The sequence below is a fragment of the Carlito syrichta genome, unplaced genomic scaffold (genome assembly GCF_000164805.1).
Source record: "Carlito syrichta isolate Samal-C Ts95f unplaced genomic scaffold, Tarsius_syrichta-2.0.1 Scaffold309933, whole genome shotgun sequence".
NCBI classification, from domain to species: Eukaryota; Metazoa; Chordata; class Mammalia; order Primates; family Tarsiidae; genus Carlito; species Carlito syrichta.
In genome coordinates this window covers 669939-694294 of record NW_007254029.1, presented here as the reverse complement: position 1 = coordinate 694294, position 24356 = coordinate 669939, and the positions used below count along the sequence as shown (strand labels likewise).

Here is a 24356-nt window from a genome sequence, read left to right as displayed (position 1 = left end):
AATGTGTATTTTAAAGTGTTCCCTCTCAGTGCTCTGGAGAATCAATTTCAAGTAGGTAAAAACAGGAGCAGTAAGACCAGTCAGAAGCTACTATAACTAGACCAGGGTAATGATGGCTTAGACAAAGATGTACTGGTGGGGATGATGATTTGGAGATAGACTTACAGAGCTTATTGATGGTTTCAGTTGGGGACAGCACAAGTCCTTAGATCAGACTAATAAGAGGACCCACATATCACATTCATAAAAACACACACAGATGCTTTTATTTTTATTTTTAGGTGATAAAATTGCTGAAAGTTCAATAACCAAGGAGAATTACACAACTGTATATGAGAGAGAGACACACACACACCATACACACACACACACACACACACACAAACACACACATACAAGAAAGAGAGAGAAAGAGAAGAGAGAGGATGAGAAGGAGAACACTGATAAGCCAGGTTGGGTGTGGAAGTGGGGAAGGGGATTGGGAGCAGAAAATCATAGACTGTGCAATATAAAATCAGAGGAAGAGTGGCTGCTTTTAAGTTGTCTTTCTCAAATCATCTAAAGTCAGTCTCACAGCAGAGGCTCTTGTCTCTCTTTTCTGTGCTAGGAAGAGCCTGAGTGGCTGGAAACCCTGGCTTGGAAAGGTGAACTATGGAGGATAAGTACTGCCCACCTATGCCTCCCTGGAGAGTGTGATTGAGTCAGCTCTGGTTCTGGTGGATTTCAGGATGATGACCTCAGCGGGTTGAGTCACGAGGATAGCTTGGTTTGCAGCTTTTAACTATGACTTATGGTATGTAGGCTTCCATTTAAACTCCTGTTTTAGGTCCCACAAATGTTAAGGGAAACATGGGAGAAGAGATAAAGGGAAAAGAGAAACCCAAGATGACTTCAAGAATTTTGATCAGATATTAGTATGATTCACTTGATCAAATTCCCACAGATCAATCTCAATTCAATAAATTTCCAATCACAAATTTTAGGAGGAATTTGACAATGTGGTCTGTAATTGTTATGTCACTTTTAAAAAAATAAGTATAAAAATAAAAATTACTGCAAATATTAAACCATACTGAAAAGTCATAACGGTTCCGGAATAGATATAGGCTAATGAACCAGTGAAAGAAAATAAAGATTCTATACACACATGGGAATTTGTTTTAAAGAAGAAACATCACAAATCACTGGAAAAAAACTTGCATTATTTGGTAATGTTTGTTGAATGCAATGACTCATAGCATATAAAAACACCAAATTAACCTACTTAAATTATTAATGTGATTATACATGTGAAGGGTAAAATATTTGTGATATCGGGTAAGAAATGGTTTCTAAACCAATACCTGACAATTTCAAGCCAAAAGGGAAAAAAATGGAATATTCTGACTATACTGCAATGAAAGATTTCTGTCCAGACATACCAAAAAGGAAACAAAAGAAGAAGCTATTTGCACAATTGAAAATGGCAAAGGCTTACCTACTATCAATAGTTCTTACAAGCTAGGGTGAATAAAAACAAACTAAGAGAAAAATAGGTAAAGACTATAAGGAGACAATTTGCAGGAGTTGTCCAAGTGGCAAATGAGTATTGAAGAGACATTCAATCTCAATAGTAACCAGAGAAATTCAATAAAAAAAAAAAAAAACTTAATATTTCTCAGGTATACAAAAATCAGAAAATTGGATTGCATCAGCTGTGAAGAAAGGGGAGCCCTCCTGACCTGCTGGTGCAAGTGAAAACTGGTGCAGCCATTGTCAAGAGCAGTCTGTCAATGCCAATCAGTAGTGAAGTTACTATATGTATAATCTACCCTCAAATAAATTCCCAAGTAAACTCTCATACTGATCCACAAAGAGATATCTAGGACAATGCTTGTCACATTGTTTTTTGTCATAAGGAGTTGGAAATGTCCTCAATATCTCCATCACTGGATAACTAAAAGGTGAAATACACATACGATAGACTAATATAAACAGACAGAATCACTAGGAGGCTGGCTAGGTACAATGTGGTTATGTGCATAGGATGAAATATGATATGGTAGTGGAATATGATGCTATTAGAATACTGAGCAAACTTTTCAGTAATATAACATTATGAAATAGTATTGAATGAGAAAAGTAATAAATGAGAGAATAGCACCATACCATCTATGCATTTATACATAGTAAAAAAAAAAAACAAACACATATGGAACGTTTTCTAGTCTTTGAAGGAGATACAGGCACATTTAAGTAAACTTTGTAAGTATAACTAGAATAATCGCCATTAAGTATACTAGAGTGGAGGAGAATGAGTTGGAAATAGAAGGATGAAGAGAATGTATTAGTTTTCATGTGCTGCAGTAACACATCACCACAAAATAGGTGGCTTACAACAACACAAATTTTATTAACTTCTAGTTCTGTGGGTCAGAAATCTCACATGGTTCTCTCTGGGCTAAAATTAAGCAGTCAAGAGAGCTGTGTTCCTTTCTGTGATGTTAGGGGAGAATTCTGGCTTCTAGAGGATACCTGCTTGCATCCTTAAAGACAGCAGATGTTGCATCTTTCTTTGCCTTCCTTCCATCTTCCTCTGACTCTTCCTTTTGCTTCCTGCTTCCACATCTATGGATCTTTGTGATTACATTGGACCCATCCGGATAATCCAGGATAATCTCCCCAACCTCAATGTTCTTAACATAATCACTCTTGCAAAGTGCTTTCAGCTATGTAAAAGAACAAATTCTCAGGTTCCAGGGATTCAGATGTCAATATCCTTGGGGAAGGAAGGGGAGCATTATTCTGCTTTCCAAAAGAAAAGAGAAAAATAAATAAATAAAACAAGGATTGAAAAAATTGGAAAGAGTTAACAATAGTGTGCTGCCCAATTCAACTCTTTGTGTCTGAGGTCCCAAAACAGAAGAAGCAGGAAAAGGTGGATGATGGACTTGAGTTGTTAACAGTGTCAAATAATGCGGAGAAGTCAATTAGAATAAGGATAGAGGAAACAAACATTGGATGTGGTAAAACAAAAATACTCGAATTTAATCAAAGCAATCTTGGTGTAGTGATAGCAAAGAATGCAGGGTTAAAGTAGACTGAAGAGAGGATGTGAGGTGAGGGAATGTCACAGTGTCACTTCCATAATTATTTGGGTTATACAAACATCCTTTCTGGTAGAAATGAAATACCACAATATAGGAAGAACATTAAAGCACATCATTCCATCCCCTTAATGGACTATCATGCATGTTCAACTGTTATAAACACTTTCAAAGAGTCTGATATTTTTAAAATCTTAATTTTAAAAATGTCAGGCCGGGCATGGTGGCACATGCCTATAATCCCAGCACTTTGGGAAGCTGAGATGAGAGGATTGCCTGAACCAACAGGTTCCAGAACAGCCTGGGCAGCTTGGCGAGACCTCATCTCTATAATAAATCAAAAAATTAGCCGGGTGTGGTAACACAAACGTCTATGGTTCCAGCTGCTTGGAAGGCTGAGGCAGAAGGATCACCTGAACCCAGCAGGTCGAGGCTGCCGTGGCCATAAGCGTGCCATTGTACTCTAGCCTGGGTGACAGAGTGAGACTCCGACTCCAAAAAATTAAAAGTCAAATAAAAATGACTTATGTGGTATAATCACAACTGCATTAAGATAAACGCATAGATAAAATAATAGAAAAGACATGCAAATCTTCATAGTGATTGTCTATATGGAATTTTTATCTTTTAAAATGTTCTGTGTTTTTCTCATTTTCTATTATGGGCACAAATTATTTTTTAATTCTTAGAAAGTGTTTAGACATATGAGGATTCCTTGCAACTGTTTTTATTTGAACAACAAAAACCAAAATATAAATATTTCACTTAAAAATGTATATGTGCAGCTGGGCTCGGTGGCACAGCCTGTAATCCCCCGCCTTTGGGAGACTGAGGTGAGTGGATTGCCTGACCCCGTGGGTTCGAGACCCGCCCGGGCAGCGAGACCTCATCTCTACAATAAATCAAAATATCAGCCGGGCGTGGTAGCACACGCCTGTAATTCCGGCTACTCGGAAGGCTGAGGCGGAAGGATTGCTGGAGCCCAGCAGGCGAGGCTGTGGTGGCCGGGAGTGGCCACTGCACTCCAGTCTGGGTGATCGAGTGAGACTCCAACTCAAAAATAAAAAATAAAAAAATGTATATGTGCTCACAATAAAGAAACTGTAAAATTTGATTGAAAATGAAACTGGGATTCACTAAAGTGGGTTCAACTCGCTAACTATGGGACAACTACTTAAAATCTCTGGTTCACAATTTTCTCTGGATGGAAGCCATCATTGTAAATGTTCCTTTGAGCCTAAACATTTTATAACAATATTCAGATTCAAGTTACATTTTTACTTTCTTGTAGTCTTCTTTCCTTACCTAAATATCCATATAATTAACTAAAAAATTATCAGACCAAACATTATCAGAAATGATCAGAAAAAAGAGAAAACTCTTGAACTATTTTTGGTTTGGATGAATCGGTCACAACCCCACACCACTGTATCACCAAATATGGTCACAGGCACATAAGGAATAAAATAATGTAAAGTAGCTTCAAGACATCAACCAGCTCTGCCACTGAAATGTGCGGGTGTGTGTGTGTGTGTGTGTGTGTGTGTGTGTGTGTGTGTGTGTGTGGTGTGTGTGTGTGTGTGTGTGTGTGTGTGTGTGTGTGTATCTCAATATAGTCACTTGCCTGGTTGGTTACCTTTCTTAGAGATTGTTTGCTTTGATAAGGGAGAAAGCAAGGCCACACCCAGAGCCACAAGGGAATTCAGATAATCAACTAGTTCTCTTTTTAGTACAGAGCTCCCTCTGGAAATGTTGAGAAGAATTGTCCTCCAGTTAAGCCAGAGGAATAGAGCTCACATTTATTCCTTCTGACTTTCTTAGGAACAGCTTTTCTGTCATTTTGACTTTGACAAGGGGCAAATCACTCTTTCTGGAGCATGCCCATACTTCACTTTCAATGCTGTCTCTGCTTATATTTCCTTAGACACATTGGCCTTCAAGGACATAAAAATGGCAACCTTGTGGGCATGGGAGTATAGGAAGGACCATTACAATGTCTGGCTAAAAAAGTCAACTACATGTGACTTGCGCAGCTGTCAGAAATAAACCTCCACCAGAAAACAGCATCTGTTCCGCCCCTGCCCTCACCAACAGCCAGCTGTTTTCAGTGATTCTCACCTGCTGTCCAAGTTCTCTTAGGATGAACTCTCACCAGGGGTGAAACAAATAAAGACAGCCAAGACTGAGCAGTCAAGCTGCTACAGTACTTTTTTTTTTTTTTTTTTTTTTTGCTGCTGCTGGGGCTACGAACTCCTTCTACCCATCTTGACCAGCATCTTTCCTTTTCTTTAAATCTCCAGGCTGCCAGCAGGCTCCATGAACTTTGGAATGCCCCTCTTACTCTGCCTCTGATAGCAATGTCCTCGTGGTTTCTGCTTACCAAGCATCGGGGTCGTACCACCCCAGCTCAGTCCAGCTGACTATAATTACATTGTGACTACAGGTGTAGAGCTATATATTTTTTTTCTATTTGGAAATATGTTCTATACCAAATTTAGCCTTTGAGTAAAGTCCAGTCAGATTAATTTTGTATATTTCAACTTCTTTTGTATACCCAAAGATGTCCCTTTCTATTGCTAATCAGGTGTAATAAGCTGATCCTCAGTGTGTACAAATTTAATTTTTTCAGTGGTCATTTAAGACATCCACCAGGCATTAAATTTATGTTAATCTTCAAATACAATGAATTTAACCTGATAACTGTACTCTAGCATTCTCAAATCTTCTCCCTTAAAATATGTCTATGTTTGACTCAGTTTTAGGAATGTGCTTAATAATTTTAACATCTGAAACATATGAAAATCTTAGATTCCTTGAAGAAAACCCATTGTATCTAACTCAGTGTTCATGCTTTAAAATGTGGCATCATGGTAAAGATTTCAGACGTTGAAGGCATACTGTCTGAGTTCAAATCCTCATTCTGCTATGACTTGGGACAAATCATTTCACTTCTTTATTCCTTGATGTCTTTATTTGTAAAAGGGGTAATAAGGTTGCCTGCATCATAGACTAGTTGTGAATTAATACATGTATAGTGTTTTAAAAAATGTACCTGGTACATTGTACATTTTCAATGAATAAGCTACTATTACTGTCCTTGTTATTAATTTGTATCTTCTTTCTGCTAAGAGTGCTAATAGTGTCTATATCGTCAGTAATAATTCATTTTTTTAGGGGAACCTAAATACAAATGACATTTGAATACAAAGCTATGCTTTAGAAATCATTATATTAGAAAATTTGTATGGACATTTCAAAATCTAGAACACAGATGACCTAACCATTTGACGTTAGACATAAAAAACAAGGATGTTATGGCATACAGGCTAAGGTAAGAGAACAAAGAAAGAGATCTCCAGCATTTATTTAGATCTCAATGGTTTCCTCTTCTGGTTACTGAGGTTAATAATAGGGAAACTAGTGAAGCTAGTTATAATGAAGGTGATAGAAAAATATAAATACTCTCAGAGAGTTTACAACATGGGGCAGTTTCCCAGGAATGTTATATCCCATTCCAGTCTAACCTAGTCGCTTTGTTTTCATAAATGGGAACTCAGAGGCACACAGGCAGGGTGTTGTCCTGGTTCACATGGTTTAGAAATGAGAGTCAGAGCCTGAACCTGTCCACCACTTCCCACAATCCCATTTGCCACTTCACAACATCTTCCTGTGTTTGAGCTCTTAGGTTGAAACTGCCAAGCATGCATGTTCAAAATCTTCACCATGTATACACTTTACTGATAAGACTCTCCAGAGGGTATAGATTTAATTCTGAATTTTAGCTGGTCTGAAAAGTCCTTATCAAGAGCTAACAAATTCTATCAACCTTCCTGCTGATTTGCTTATTCTTTTGTTTTATGGCAGAAAGCTTTTCCCTAATTAAGGCTCCTTCCAGAATGTAGAGATTATGCACTACACCTTGTCCTGAGAAAGCAAATCCCCTTTTCCTAAGAGTCCCATGTTCTTAATATCTGAAGGAACTGAGGCAAAGAAGCTGAACATAATCCAGTCCTCCTTTTCCAACTGAGCTTTCATTTCATACTTCACTACAGTTTCTCTAATCCCTACTTTCTCTTTGGGTTGCAGTGTGTGTCAAACACACAGCAGGTTTAAAATCCCTGTTGATCCTTTGAGATGCTACACAGTGCATGACAGAGTTTGGCAAGCATGTGCACTGAGACCTTTTTTTTTTGAACATCTGAATAATACAGAGCCTGTGTTACCATCAGTTTTACAGGTTTACTCCGTGTTCGGGGCCACTAAATCTCTTGGCTACTCCCAGGAGTGCCCCTGTATCTAACAGGCATCATCCTAATTAGGATCTGACCAAACAGCTGGATTTACAATGAGGCATTAAGTATCAGTTGAATTCTTTAGACACACACACACACACACACACACACACACACACACACACACACCATACTGCAGAAACAAGACTTACAAATGAGTGCTTGAAGACTCATTTCTCGCTTTGAACCCTGGGGTCAATGATGTCAGAGAAACTATTTCTGCAAAGAGCTCTACAGTGGGAGTGAACAATCAGGACCAACAATAATGAGTAGCTCTTGAAGGTCACAGCTGTTGAGCAGTTAATTGTAACTTGAAAAGCTGAGTCCCAAGTTATTAATGATCTTGCTGATAAAGTTTTTTTTCCCCATTCCAAGTCATACAAGCTTTTATTCTAACTTCGAAGATAAAGCAAAATGCTGCTCTAGCTATAAATGTAAGACTTTTCCTGTCTAGATGCAGTCACGCATATCTGACTGCCAACCTTCCTCACACACATGGATATAAACTGGTGACCTTCGTATAAATTAAGAGATGCCTTCCGATTCCACGATCACTCCTAAGGGAAGAGATAATCATGTCTGCCAAATATTTTATTTTGCCTTGTTAACTACTTAGTATTGTAGAACAGACAGAATGAAATCAAGTAAGTAATTCACGCAGAGAGCCACAATGATCCTTACCTTACATTATTTGCATGTGGTGGAACATACCACCTTCATTTGAAACACAGATACCATGTTCCAAACTCAAAGGTGAGTTATGGGGCTGGGTTTGGGAGTTCACACCTGTAATTCCAGCACTTTTTTGAGGCTGAGGTAGGAGGACTGCTTGAGCCTAGGAGTTTGAGATCATCCCGCGTGATATAGTAAGACCTCATCTCGACTAAAAATTAAGAAAAAATAGCTGGTTCGGTGTCATATGCCTGTAGTCCCAGCTACTCAGGAGACAGAGGCTGAAGGATCGCCTAAGCCCAAGAGGTCTAGGTTGCACTGAGCCAGGATCATGACACTGCACTCCAGCCTGGGTGACACAGCGAGTTGCTGATTCAACAAAAAATTAGAAAACAAAACAAACTAAAGTTGGGTTATGGGAGGTGAAAAAATATTTCCACAAATAATATTATACTGAATAGATATAAAAATTACATATATATATAATTACACATATATATAAAACAAAAATTATACTGGATGTTTAATAAAAAGAACACCGTGTTTTTCTCAAGAATTATAAGGGCAAGGTAATGCAAACATGAGGAAATGCAAGGCTCTCTACTAAGAAAAGTAGAGAGCACATCACACATGGAAATTTGACTATAGCAAGCACCCTATATCCCTCAATGATAATTAAATAAGTATTTTTCTCTCTGCTCTTTTAATAATAAATCTATTGTAATTTCTTTCCAGGTTGGAGTTCAATCTTCAGATTGCTATCATGTATCTAGACACAGTCATGTATTTACACACAGTAGGTTCATAGTAAATGCTTGCTGAATGAAGGAAATGAAATGCTTTAAACATAATGTCTTTCCAGCTGGAAGGTTGTTCATCACTCTCACCACAGCAAGTCACTAAGGTTCTTGAATGAACTCCTGAGGCTGCCAGAGAATGATGCAAAACACTCATCTCTCCTCTCCCTCTGCAACCCCAAGGGGATTAGTGAGTAGCTTTCACAAAGCCCAGAAGCAAACCACTGAAATCTGAACTGTAGCCTATTAGTATTATGCAAGTAAATGGGGAAAGCAAAACAAACAAACAAAAACAACAAAAAACTCCCTTGTTTACTACAGAGTAAGAATGAGAGCAATACATCCTTAATACTTATTTTATCACGAGTCAGGTCTGTGAAAGAACATACACGCAGACAGACACTCGTCTTCTTTCCTTTTATTTGTTTAATATGCTTGTAGGTGATATGCCAATATAAATATGGCGATATTTTATCAGCAATTTCGTGCTTTCATAGGAAGTGGTCTAGAAATCACATTATTTTATTATTTGCATTATAATTAACAACATATTAAGGAATATATTTATGGAGTTAACAACATCAGCCATAGGCACTATTAAGCTCTCTGGCAAATACATGACAAATAAAGTATGGATCTTTACCTCAAGGATTTTATAACCATGTAAGGAAGGAAGGTACACATATATATAACCAAAATTCAAAAGAATGCTGTAAGCTCTCTAATGCATTTCAGTGCCATCTACATTAATATTAATTTCCACCTAATCCTGAATTGTACCCACACCTTTAAAATAAAAATAAAACATAAAAAATTAAAAATACTAATTTCCATGAGCTGCCAATTATACACATGAATGTTCCCATTACTCTAGATGAATGTTCCCATTACTCTAACTTCTCCAAATACCTATAAAAATGAGAATGTTTTCATCAAGCTCAAGTCATTTAATCACCTATCAAATCTCTTGATTTTTTTCAAAATGAATGTGGCACCATAGAAAGCTGGCAGTACCACATTTTCAATAAAATCAGATCACCTAAGCAAGGGTTCAGGGAAACTTGAATGAATTAATGTATTATCCCATTTTCTTAGAACTGGAATGACAACAATAGCACAAAATTTCAAAAGGCAAAATTTCATCTCCCCATAGTCGGTGTTCACCAGACTCAGTAATAACCCATGGAACTTTCAAGTTATGATAAAAGCTGAAGTAAGCAATGCTGAATTTAAAGGAAACGGTTTAAATATCCATTTCTTCTGGGAAGACATTTAATGATGCGGGAGTAAAACCCAATTTCTATTTGGTAAGATTTTTAGTTGCGAATCTTGAAAGGCCTGGGAAACACTTGACCATAGAGAGTTAAAAATACTATCCACAATTTCTTCACTACTCTCCTATGTCTACACTAACCCTTTTGAGACAATTCATACATTTATGCAGTTTTCTCTCTGTAGATGATATCCAAATCTATAGCTAAAGATCTAGATTGATTTAATTTAATTCCCATTATTTTCAAAATCCATACAGAACTCACTCATGGACACCTGGAAATATATCATACTAAAAAGTGAAATCATTAATTTCCTTAGAAACTAGTATTTCTTGCCAACTATTTAATTCAATGTACAGATAAGGAATATAAGCATAGGTTGAATTCAAAGCCATAAAATAGTTTTAAAACCACATATAATGATGTCAAAGTCTTTTATTTAATATACTCCATTTTGAAAGAAATTAATAAAGGCACTTTTAGTTTTTCAACTTTTAAGTCTATGGTCATAATGTCTTGAATATTTTGTCCCAAGTATAAATTAAAACTGCCATTTTATCACATTTCAAAGCAGTTAATGCATGCATTTATACTAAACTTGCATTGAGATCCATTTATAATAATAATAAAAAAACACTTATCTTTAGGGTAGGAGTCTAATGAATAAAGAAGTCAAAAACTTTATATATTTTTTCCATAAATGTCAAAGAATTTTAGATTTGGCAAGAGCTTTACAAATGATCTGGCTAATCCACTAACTTGTAGATGTGATATTATGTAATTTGCCTCAATTAACACAGTTTTATAAGTAGCAGGTGGTAGATTATAACTAAGGTGATTCTATAGATTATCACTCAAATCAAGACACTTTTGAGAGTGAAAGAAGATACTGTTAAGGATTATTGCAAAACAATAGGTTAAAACTGAGTCTCTCTGGGAAAACTAGGACATAAGATTAGCCTAACTATAACACACAATATTATGTTTGCTGTTTTAATTGAGAATATTCAATCTGCTACAGAAGACAAGAAACCAAAGGGATAGATAAAACTCATGTGTTAAATATCCATACTGACAAGAAGCTTGGGAGACACAGGTGGAAATCATAAGACTCATTAAGAATAATAACCTATAGACCCATTTTAGAAAAAATGGAACATAGTTCTGCTGAACACCAAGAATGGAACAGATAATAGTGCTACTTAAAAGAGATGACAAAACCATGTATCTTGAAAATTCAAAAAACCCAGATCATAGCACCATAGAGTTAACAAATTGAGTCTAAATCTGCTTCCTTTAGTGACACTCATTTAGTGACCCTAATGTGTCCTCTGCTTGAAAAACACAGATATAAGCCTTAGCAGCTCAAAAGGTTAATCAGTGAGCTACAGCCGTGGTCTGCTGCGTAAGTCCCATTACTCCAACAGGGTAAGCCAGTGCCACTTCTAGGTACCTAATAACTATTGAGTTTCCCTGTATATCTGGTTGTAGTAAGCACAACATCAGCAGAAACAGCAGATAAAATGGAAAGTGAATTGGGATATTGTAACATTGCCTAAAATAGAATTAAGAAAGTGTAGGCCTTCCACCCCATGGAATACTATCCTAATTGTGTAAGCCTACCCTACGATGCTATTCTTGCTTCCCAATAGAGAATAAATAAAACACGTGATTTCAGAATCATGGCATCTTGGTCTGTAAGTCTTTTAGTTTCATAACTTCTGTTATAGCATACCCAGTATTGTAGGTTTTTATTGTATCTATATAAATTCCCATATAGTGGTACATATATCCAAAATCCCATTAAGTTTATATACACATTCAACAAATGTGAGTACTTTCATGCTCAGTCCTGGGTGTTTGGGATATAAAGAAATACATATCATTTGCCCTCAAACAGAGTTCAAGGTGGAAAACAGACAGACAAGTAAACAGACAACTAGGTATGACAGTGTTTACTCCTTCATCTGTTTTCCACCTTGGACTCTGTTTGAGGGCAAATGATATAAATTTCTTTATATCCCAAACACCCAGGACTGAGCATGCTGTGTAGGACCTCCAGGGACCAAGAAAGCCTTCCCAGAAGAAGTGACACCAGAGAATACAGAATAGAATAAAACAGACAGAAGAGAGAGGAAGAATAGAAGCACTAACATTGCTTACTGCATGCTATAAGGTATTCTAAATAATTGATGTGAATTAACTCATTTAATACAACAACCCTATAAGTTATTACTGTTATGATTCCTATTTGAAAAATAAGAGAACAAAAACATAGTGAGGTCACACATCTTTCAAGTGAGGCATGATTGGACATCAGGCACTCTGGACCAAGCATCCATCTTCTTAATCACTAAATTACACTGCTTCATACCCCAAGTGCTGAGAGCTAAAAGATGACTTGGAGTTAGAAAGGCAACGAAAGGGAGGAAAGGGCATAGTGATAAGGAAATACAAAGCCAAGACAAGTTTAGTTTGAACACGGTGTAGGCATGAGGAATTGTGAGACACAAAGCCATTAAAGTAGGAAGGCCTCAGCAATGAGAGTACTTTAAGTGATGTTTAGTTTACAAAGTCCTTACTAAAACATCTTATTGCCTCATTTGTCCTACATAACTCAAAGCCTGTAGATAATCTTACTAGGGGAGAAAAAAGCAAATCTGTATTGTAGTATGGACAATAAAAACAGAAAACAAGCCTTGACATTTTAAAATAAAAATGACATTCTTTTTTAAAGATATTTTTATTTTAAAGATATGGGGTACAGTTCAGGGTTGGTATACAAATGTTCATTATGCAAGTACCTTTGTTGAAGAAGTGTGCCTCCCTTTCCTGGCAGTTTTCCACTATTGCCAATCCCTTTTTTTACAGTATTATGATCATTGTTCAAGGTCCACTTATGAGTGACAACATGTGGTACTCAGTTCTTTGTTTCTGTGATAGATCACTCAGTATTATAGACTCTAAGCCCATAATGGTGCTGACGTGCAAATCGGTTCTCCAACCTGAGTACAGGGGCTAAAGACTAATCGAACCATCTAGCAGCTGGTTCCCTCCAAAGTTTCCTTCAGGATAGCCAGTGCTCTCGCAGACACCCATCCACACAGTTTTATCTGGTAAAGCGAATGATTAGAGGTTATGACATTTTTAAAATTTATATCAGCATCTTATAAAAATTCCCAAGTGAAGGATTGTCTGAACTACAATATTTTAGTGTCCTCTATGTTTAAGCTGCAGTAGAGTTCTATCCATGAGTTACCTAAACATTTAAACCTTGTTTAAACTGCTTATATGCAATGATTATATGTAAGTTTATATATTTGTATTTATGTATGTGTATATGTCAATTAAAGATAAGAGAAATGCAAAATACTTTTCACCCAAGTAGCTACTCAGCAATACAATGTTCACATAGTTGTTTCTTTACAAATGGCAAATAGTTTTGTATAACATGAGAAATAAAATATAGGTAAGAATTAAATTGGGCAAGCTCCTTGGGTCCCCTCCCACTATGGGAGATTTTTGTCCTCTCAATAAATCCTGCTTTCTTAAAACAAATTAAATTAATGAAATACATTTTTCATAGGTCATTTAAATAATTCTGTTAACTTATCTTCCCACTATAATTACATTATTTAATATAAATGAAACTGAATGTATAAATATTAAATTTTCAGAATGGTACATTTTTCCTTTCAGATGTGAAACTATGGAAATAAATTACATTTCTAAGATAAACAGTTTCAAATAAAAATTAGAAATCAATCTGTTTTTGAATTCCTGAGATTTCTGAAGAATAAAAGAACTAATGCGTTTACTTGTTAACAGAAATAAAAGTGAATATAAACATTTTTGTGCCTAAGAAAATTTGTTGCAAATAATGCTAATTTACTTTTCTCACCTTCCAACGTTAGTTTTGATAAATGAATCACTAATGACAAATACTTTCGCCATATTACAATTCTTAAATTTTAGAATTTTTTGAGCAATATATGGAAATATATGTAGATTAATCCAGTTACTGATACAAAAATATGCCAGTGAATTTTTTAATCTATCTCATACAGTATTGAAACATTCCTGGAATGAAAATTTTAAAATCTTATTTTATTATTTTAGTATGTGTTCACTCCAATACTTTTTTTAGTCTGACAACTCACAATTAACCAATGATCAATACCAAAAAGGAACGGAGTATTGCAATTTTGAAATGAAAGAAAATAACAACACTTAGTAATATTTCTCCAGTTCTATCAACTCAAACTCACAAACCTAATCCTCCATTATTTGCTCTACTTACATGTAGGGCACTTAAAAAGGTCACTGAGTCAGTAATTTATCAGTAAGAACCAGAAACAGTGTCATTTTCTCATCCATTTAGCCCATGCTCTGTAATCATCCTATTACATATGTATGAAATTTCTGTGAATTAACATTAGAAGAGCCTGCCAGAGGGGCAAAGCATAAGAAAAGTTTGGGAATTCACTTCAACTTACCAATTGAGTCAACCCATTACTGAATCACCTTCAATGGCTTATATTTCTCCCTTCTTCCTTTCTGTGTCTACAGGCTTATATTTCTCCCTTCTTATATTTCTCCCTTCTTCCTTTGTGTGTCTACAGGCAATTCTCATCAACTCCAATAGCTTTATTGCTTCTATGTCAAAAATGTCCAACTTGTATCACTAGCATTAACTTTTCTCTTGATATTGAGATTCACATTTTTAGAGTCTGTTTCACATTTGCACATCTCACTCAATATTACCAAGACCAAACTCACCATTTTTTTTCCTGAAAAGTCAAAGCTTTCTCTTGACATCCTAATTTTGTGAATGGTACCACCCAGTCACCTAGGCATCTTTGATTCTTCCCTCGACCTCACCCCTTACATCCAATTAGTAGGCAAGTACTGAAGATTCAAACTCTGTTCATCTCTCACATCATTCCTCTTCTTTCCATCCCTATTGCTATCTCCCCAGTTCAGACACTCATTACCTTCTGCCCTACTGCAATAACCCAACTGATCTCACTACTTTCAAATACCTCACCATCTGAATGTTTCTCACATAATGCTGGCAGGTTCTAAACTGCAACTCTAATTATGAACTTCCAATGAATTCCCAGTGAAGACAAAATTATGTACAAAGTCTCACTCTGACATTTAAGATTTCCTACAAGGTAGCCACAATTCCTGCCTTTCAAACTTCCCCTCTCACTATTTCTTTCTTCATGTTTTTGTTGTTGGTTAAACTAGACTACTAAACATTTCGTCAAAAATATCATAGTTATCTCTGAACTCTAATTCTGTTCACAAAATTCAGTTATTTGGAACCCCCCCTTTACCACCTCCCATCTATGATTGAAAATTATTCTAGCGATTTTTCAAGATTTAGTCAAAATACAAAAGCTTTATCCATCCTCCCTTCTCCCCTATTCCCATCTTATACCAGGAATGTAATTTCCTTCTTCTTTAAAACATTACAGCATTCAACCGGCATCATATTCCACCGAATTATAGAGCTGACTACATACTTGGCCTACCTATACTTACTCTCACCAGCAATGGATTGTGAAGCCCTTGAGAAAAGGAACAGTATTTTAAAGGTACTATATGCATTATATGTACAACAAATACATGAATCAAATCATTGTTGCTCCTGAACATTTACAGTCAGTGTTCAGTTACCCAAGTCATGAACCTATGAATGTGCCCAAAACATAAAGCCAGTATTATAGAACATCATTCTGTCTCTTCACTAATCTAAACAAAAACATTAATAAGTAAATACATGAATTGATTAATAATTATTCATAGATCTTCCATTATATATCTCTAGTATGATTATTACAAAACAAAAAGTCAAAAATGGGTAAATAGTAGTAGGGAAGACTAAATAGATCTCAGGAACTGTATGCTTTATTATATCACAAGATTGCAATGCACATATTTTTATTACCACACTGTACAGACATGATAACAAAGATTTTAAAAATATAATTCTCTGGAATTGGTTAAGATAGCTAATAAACAGCAAACTGACACTGAAAACAAATCTCTCTGATCCCAAAACACATGTATTAATATTTACTGCAATTCCACACTAGTAACCCCTCTGTAGCTGTAAAAGCAAAATGGTGAAGAATTGAAGATGTATCTAATAACCAAGAAAAAGGAATCGCTTCTTAACAAGTGGGAGCTGGGAAAAAACCATCAATTTAATCAATCATATATAAGAAAGAAATAATAAACTAGAACATCTGGCCAAATCACTGCATTTCTATACTGACAAGATATAAGTGGGGAGTGCAGTCTATAAAAACGTGAGCATAAGGCGATCTATGAAAATTGGATGTTCTATGCGCAATATCACCTGACTTGCAGTTTCTTTTCATCTTAATTTTGGACTAAGGCATCTAAAAATATAATGTAAGTGTCCTCTTTCTATCTGGGATACACTTCAGATCTCTTTCACTGTCACACATTGTTTGACGGAAGGGCACAAAAGAAAAAGGAAAGGATTTCCTAGTAACTGATTTATTCTGAGAAGTTCTGTTATTGGTTGAATACAGTTAGCTACATCTAGGTCATATATACATCTTAGAATAGGGTAGATACTTAGTGGATTAATGAGATAATTTAAAATGCATTCTCAATTTAATACCAAAACCAAAATATTTTAGGGTCTAAATGCCAAAGTTTAACATCTATTCTCTAATTATTCATATTTTTTTAAAACAGAAGAATTTAATGGTCAAAAGTATAATTCTGCCAGCATTTTAATGTTACTCACATGTCTCAAATGGAGAGGGAACATAAATTGTAATTTACGCCAATAGAAACAAAAGATAGAGCTTATTGCATTTTTGCTGGAGATACATGAAGGTCAAACTTACACATTACTGGATACATCATTCTGGTATTTACACCATTTGCCAAAGAAATAGGGTCTTGGAGAAATTCTTTAAAATGATGTATAGGGCCAGAATTTTTTTTTTTTAATCTCAATAACTGGTCTGTTTCCCTAGAGGCTTATTACCCTTCTTCCCATATAAAAACATAATATGACTCTAGATGCCCATAAGAAACCTGAAGTGTAATGTACAAAGTATGTATTTTGCATATCAATTAGACCTGGAGTCTTATGTAAACAAGCAAATCTCACTGAAAGACGCAAATAAATGTGATCAGGGACTTTTTTCTGATATAACATTATCGTGTCATATAAAATAAGAAAGCTAACAAAGCACTTTGAAGGACACATTATATTATTGTCCTGCAGTAACAGTTACATCCAAAAGGCTGAGCTTGTAAAACAGAAGGTTTTTCATTGCTGTAGCAACATTAATCTGTGTTCTTTTGTAACAATTTCTTTCATCTCCCTACTTCTTCATGAATTCCTAGACTTTACCTACATACTTCAGACTGTAATATAATACCAAAGTAACAAAAAAGATTATCAAAAAATTTAGGAGAAGGAGAGTAAGAACGTGAGAACATGCCAGGAAGATTATTCATCATTGTCACATACATACACACAAACACACACACACACAACTTTCAGAACACTCTAATTCAAAATCTGAAGGAGAACAGGAATTGTTCTGTCAAGAATAGAACTAAGAATGGGTGAAAGTGGAGAAAAATCAATTCAATTCAACCCTATGGCATATGTTTAAGCTGAGTTGAGGAAGAGTTCCGCAGTATAGGACATGCCAACTAGCAAATAGAATATTTGCCAAAGGTAGGGATGGAAGGAGGCATAGTTTGTCTGGTCTATTGATGGAACTTCCATGTGGCTGAAGGATAAGACGTGTGGGGAAGTAGTTTGGGGTAAGAAAGAAAAATGCTGCCTACTAACTTTATTTACGAGACATAGGTGTTCTGGCTTACAGGTTTTTAAGCAGCATACATTGACTTCTGTCTGTTCTTCATTTATCCCAGTGTCAATGACTTGTCTTATCTAATTAGTAATGTCATGGTGGACAAAGAACTGGCTTCATTCCCAAAGCATGGTGATACAAATAACCTGGAAAAAAAAATGAGCTTTTGCCACCATTTCCCTGCCCCTATCAGCTTATTACAACATCATCGTTGGTAAAATTATGTGAGCTTTGTGACTGTGGACTTGGACCTACAGCTTTAAAAGCATTACTTTTTGAGCACAGCTTTTATTTTCAAGACTCTTAATCAATGAAAGCATTAACCGTTTCCTCAGGATAAAGCATCACTTTACACTATCAAGGGATATGCTATTTAATAACCAGTTTTAATTAGGCAAGAGATTAATCAAGGTTCATTTTTGAGGCATTCTCAAAAGACACATGGAGATTATTTTTGGTTATTATTTTACTGAAGTGTGTACCATGGCCCATTGTTAATGAGAGCAAATATGAGCAGAGTAGTCGCCCGCTTTCTTGTCAAATTTTGCATTAAAACATTGTACTCAGAACTGAATGAATGCCAACAGGCCTGGGAAGACAGAACCACTCTAAATTCAGATCTAATCTTGGCTCCACTATAGCCCAGCTAGGTATTAGCGGGAAGTTGAAGGAAGGATTGCATGAAAATCCTAGCAGATGTTCTTACGTTTCTGGATATCTTATCACATGTAGGTCAAATAAAAAGGATGCCTAACAAAGTAAAATACTACATATATATTTATATTTTTTAAATGAGAATCACTTATGCTCAACAAATAGCACTTTTAATTATATCTCTCTTTCAGATTTGTATAATGCTTAAGTCATGTTTATTTGTTGTTGCTGTTGTTCGTTTTTGTTTTAATTTGAGTTCAGAAAGTTGGGTTTCTATTCAATATGTAGATGTTTATTTAGCAACACCAGCGTTCCTCACCAACATTCTCCATCTCCTTATCTTTCTTGTCTCAGTAAATGGTAGTCATTCATCATGCAATCTTTCAAGATGTGATTTTCCCCCTGTCTTACATGTGTATATATATATATGTATATATATACACACACACACACACACACACACACACACACACACACACACACACACACACACACAAAGTGAATTTCTAAATTCTGTCGATTCCTCCTCCTCATCACTACTGGCACTCACTCCTTGGAACAGGAGCACCAGTATAACAAACTCTTAAATTTCTTATCTGAATCAATGTAACAAATTTCCAGTCTCATTTTAAAGTCTCTTTTCCATTCTTCCAATGTGTCAGTCCTTACTTAAATTCAACTTAATTTTGCCCTCACTACTGTCATAAAAAATTCCAAACTCCTCATAATATAATATCATGCTGATATCATCCAGATCAGATCCTTGAACTTCTCCAGATCATTTCAGATCGATGTCTGGAATTATTCTTGGGAGATCTATGATGCCAATAATCCTGAACTACACCCTTGTGCTGCTGTTTCCTCTACTTATAATAGTATCTTTCTTCTTCCAACAAAAGTTTAGATGACACTTTTTATTTTCAGGGGCCCCTTCTCTGACATACTGAAACTAAGTAGATAAGTCCCCTACATGCTCCATGGGACTCTTGTGCTAACCCCTGTAATAGGAATTTCTAGCATTGCCTCTACTACACAATTGTTACTGTGTGGGCCCTAGGCCATGGGATGGCTGATGACATAAGTAATTAGAAAAGGGATATTGTCCTATCCCAATGGGGATTAGATTCCCTTTCTTAGAAATCTGAAGAAGGCAAGTGCTGGTTGGTAGCTGGTATTGTGGCTAAGAGTAGTGGGTGTGCAATTCAGCTTGCTGGGCACTTAACAGTGATAATAAGCGAAGAAAGTTGTGGGAAATGTTGATAAAAACAGAAGAAGAGTCCTTAGACTACCATAAGAAATATGTATTCTAAAATATGATTCCTGGGCACTGCCAAGGAAGGCAGGGAGTGAAGCAGCACAAGCAGGGGACCACATGACAGTACCGGGTCCCAAACCAGAGGAAATGAGGGTCAGTTGGAGGCCCAAACTTCACCTGCATGCAGCCTGTATAGTTAATCCTTACTTGTACCTCACATTTCTCTAATAAAATAAAATTTTAAAAAAAGGAAAATATTCCTGCATTAATACTCCCCCCAACACATACACACACGTATGTGCTTGTGTTTATAACCATTTTTACAACTAAGGCTATTATTTGTTTGGATACAGGTGGACGGTGTACTTGAGTCAGTGCTTACCACATTGTACTCTCTTTTTGTCTATTCCAGTAGACTCACTAAGAGATTAAAGTCCGTGAGTTCTCCATCTTTGTCTTTCTGGTATTAGTGCAGTACCCAGCAAGCATTTGAACTCAATCCAATGTTGCTTAAAAAGTAAACGAGTTGAAGAATAAATGAAGGAACCCGTAGTATGAATAATGCAGACTAATTCTAAAGGCTGACTTTTGTTCAAAAGAATTATTTAAAATGGAATTTCCTCCGTGCTTATGATTATGCTAGAAGCATAGATTATGTTATTCATAAATATTAAAGCCCTAGAATGAAGGAGAAAAGTTATGGTAGAGTTTGATGTGATTCTCCAAAAGCACTGATTGAATATAGAAGCTTCTTGTAAAAGCATTTTGGCTCTTGCAAAAGATGAGCTTTAAAATGAGCCCAGAACAGAGATTTTAATACTTTTTTTTCCCTTTTGTCAAGGCTGAGATGCTTTAGCTGTTTTCCAAGAGAAAACTTATATGAACCTGGCACATTGCATGCTTGCAGGAGGGTTATTTGTAGATCTTCTCAATGAACCTTTTATGTATCTGCATGGAGATCACAAATAAAATGACGAAAATGCTGATTCAAAAACACATTAACATTCTTTTAGTTTCTAGGGAAAGTCTTGATATCTAGTCATTAACCGGGCAATCTGCCCTCAGAATTCCTTCTGCCTTAACATGCTAAAAAGAAACTGTCTTAGAAGAACTATTTTTAAAAATTCTCTATGCTTTACTGCTGTACTGTAAAGTTCTAATTTCTGTGAATCTATTCGTTAACTCTTAAGTGCTGTTAGCTACCCAGAGTCAAATGAATTCTAAGGGAAAAAGAAAAACAAAGTTTAATTTCAAGTCAGTGAAAGACATTTTGCTACATTCCTGTTTTGGCAGTTTTTGTTGGATGTGTACTTGCTTGTTTAGTTATTTATAGAATAAACAGAGGTTAACTTTTGTCAAAGTAATACCAATTTTATTTTAAAATGAAAGATTGCATTATCAACCTCTACCATTTATATTTATTTTTGAGCTTTGTATTCTTAAAGTATCTTGTTTCTCTAACAGACTTGTTTTTGTTTTGAGAAGGTGAAGGAGGGGAGAAAGGGAGGGAACTTGAGTTCACTGACATTTTCTTGTTTGAATTCCTCCATGTCTTTTCAATTTAAAGAGCTGAAGATAATGTGATATCTCTAATTTCAATTTCAATTTTAATGCCTGTCCTAGCACTCTAGCTGTATGTACTGTCTTCCATATTAGAAAGATTATGGCCCTGTAATACTTACTTATTCTTCTTTATACAGGGAGCACTCAAAGATGACCTTTAATTGCTCTCTGCTCCCCCCCATAAAATTACTTTTGCACAAAAGCGACTTTCAACAAGTATCTGCTCGTCATAATAGATTAACAGTATTCTGTCAGCTCCTGTTAAATCACATGGCATTTCCCTTAGTCTCCATTTAGGAGACCACATGAAATTTGCTTGTACCCTCATTTTTGTTTCTGTCCAAAATAGAACATAATTTTCCTGTCTGTGAATTTAGAAAAAAAGTATGATTTTGTCACATACATGACAATACTAAAAAGTTAATGACATAGAAAAGTCTTATTAAGATACAAAAAATGGGAAATATTTAAATTCAGCCAATTTCTTATAGTTCCATAGGGAAAGCTATTCTAATTGATATTCTGAATTTTTAGCAGAATACAGAATTGCAAGCAGGTGTGTGTGTATTTGTGTGTCTGCTTATATTAGTTGCTGATTTAAAAATATACAGGATCCAGTCACATAAAATAAAGTTCATTTCTGGATTTATTTTCTATTAGGACTAGAAATCTGATGAAATGGAATAAATTAAATGATATCAACTTTATATTATTGTTTTACAATATAAATCTTTAAGACAAACTTATAGTGAAAACTTCATGACTGGAGAAACATATTCTGGGAAAAATATAGCTGCATTTAATTTAGAGAATTTCAAGTTTGAAAAAGTAACAACACAAAGCAGAAGAAAAAAAAAGGGAAGTTCATAAACAGTGTTTAATATGTGTTGTCTTTAAATTTTCAGAACACACTGGAGTCCACTCTGCATGCTTCTGTGGAAGTGTATGCACTTACCCACAATTTTGCTGCCAGTTACCACCATGTTACCTCCCAAACACTTGAATCTGAATGGAAAGATTCTAGGTCACTGGTTGAATGATGTGACTGAGAAGACACAGTCACTGTCAGTGTAAAATTACACACATACTTAGTGATCTACATGGCTACAGTAATTGAAGAATTATGTTTAATGCTCACAGGTCTCTCAAATCTCAAATGGATTTATGATGCACCTCCCTTAGTTCCTGACTGAAACACAGCATTCCAATTTATTTACCAGACAATTCTTTAAAGGGGTTTAGAAGATACATTCCGCCTGTACAGTCATGCTTCATATTCTTTTGCCAATATTTCTTGTATTTCTGTCTCCTTCAACAAATTTTCGGGTGTGGGGGGTAACTGTATTTTGGGACAAGATTTGATATTATGGTTCCCCCAACCAAATGCTCCTCAGACACTTTCATGTTGTGGCATACAAAGGAAATTATACCTTTTAATCCTAATTCCTTCAAAATCTTGAAAGTTTCAAGATGATAATTTTTTTATTTTTTCAAACAAGCAGGCAATCAGGCATGTTAAAATTTTATAGCCATTCGAGTTTCACAATAGTTGAAATTGTCACTAAAAGATATTTTAAATGTTCTGTGATAATGCGAAAATATTCCAAACTCAATCAAAAGTTCTAAACCAAACATTTCAAAATAACGAGTCTCTGACGTAGAACAGGCATGCGTTGTTAAAGCAGCTGGCAAGGATATCACTAAGTGGTAACATCAACCACAGGAGAGTGGATGCAGATGGGAAGTTTATGAGAACACACATCTGGGACACTGCTTGGGGCTCAGCCTCCCAGGAGCCCCTGCCCAGCCACCCCCAACCCTCTCTCCCCACCGCTGGCCGCACCTTGGGCTGCAATCTGTGCTCCTTGGGCACTTGGACCGCGAACTCCTCTGGTAGCTCCACGGGGCCCTTGTCCACGATGAGCAGTGGCACGCTCTGCAGCTGGCTGCTGAAGGAGATGTCTGGGTGGAAGAGCGCCTCCTGGGCTGCGCTCCGCGTGTCGCAGTGGAGCAGCGGGGGCAGGATGTCGCTCACTGTGCTTGCCACCTGCGGGGACCGCAGGGCGCACCATCAGACCCCGCTCACCTTAGGGCAGCCTCAAGGGAGCTCTGCTAGAGGTTATTCCCAAGGCTGCCCTCTGCCGCAAGCCATAGGCCCAGGACTCCAGCCACCCCAGGCCCCACTCAGGCAACCCTGGAACTGAGGAGATCAGATCTCCTGGACCCTCGTGGGATACTATCCTAGTTCAATGCTATCTTAATTAAGCTAAAAATCTCATAAACCTTATCTTAATCCCTAATAATGATTAGAAAAGTAGACACGATTATTGGAAACAGAGTAAGCTACCTGGAAAAATATAAATACTCTTTTTATTCTTATAGTTTCACAGCATTTTGATGTAAATTATGGGCACTGCTATCTGTATAAATGTAAATAAGAATATTGGTTCCTGAACTTAATTTTAACACAAAAAAGCTTGACAAAGTAATAGGTGAAGAAAGTTCCAGAAGATTATTTTCTTGTTTCTTTATTGGTTTTGTTTTGTTTAATGTATGGTTACACGTATATGGATTGTTTTATGTTTACTTATATGTTTTCAGGTCATGTCACTAACATTTTTTGAAAGAGGCTGTATTAAGATCTGTGGTAGACATTAAGGTGAAAAGGATATACATACATTTTTGCCATTTATATACACAGTGATTTTACTGACAAATGGTACATATTACATAAATGAATAAATGTGGGAGACCAAGACAATAATGAAAAAAAAAGTATACACATGATTTTAAAAAATAATTCAGAGAGTAGTCATACATTATTTGCTATGAAAATAGAGATATTTAAGTACAGAATTTTTTTCTGATGAATTGATACTATGA

General features: G+C 36.1%; 1 protein-coding gene across 1 annotated transcript in view; it reads right to left on the bottom strand.

Annotated features, from left to right (window-relative positions):
* LOC103270773 (adhesion G protein-coupled receptor L3) overlaps positions 1–24356 on the bottom strand; it is a gene marked incomplete at its 3' end in the record, with an annotated part of 680895 nt that overhangs the window by 347446 nt on the left and 309093 nt on the right. Inside the window, exon 4 of the mRNA XM_008068295.2 lies at positions 23317–23520. Coding sequence (XP_008066486.2) covers positions 23317–23520 — 204 coding nt within the window. The remainder of the gene's footprint in view (positions 1–23316; positions 23521–24356) is intronic.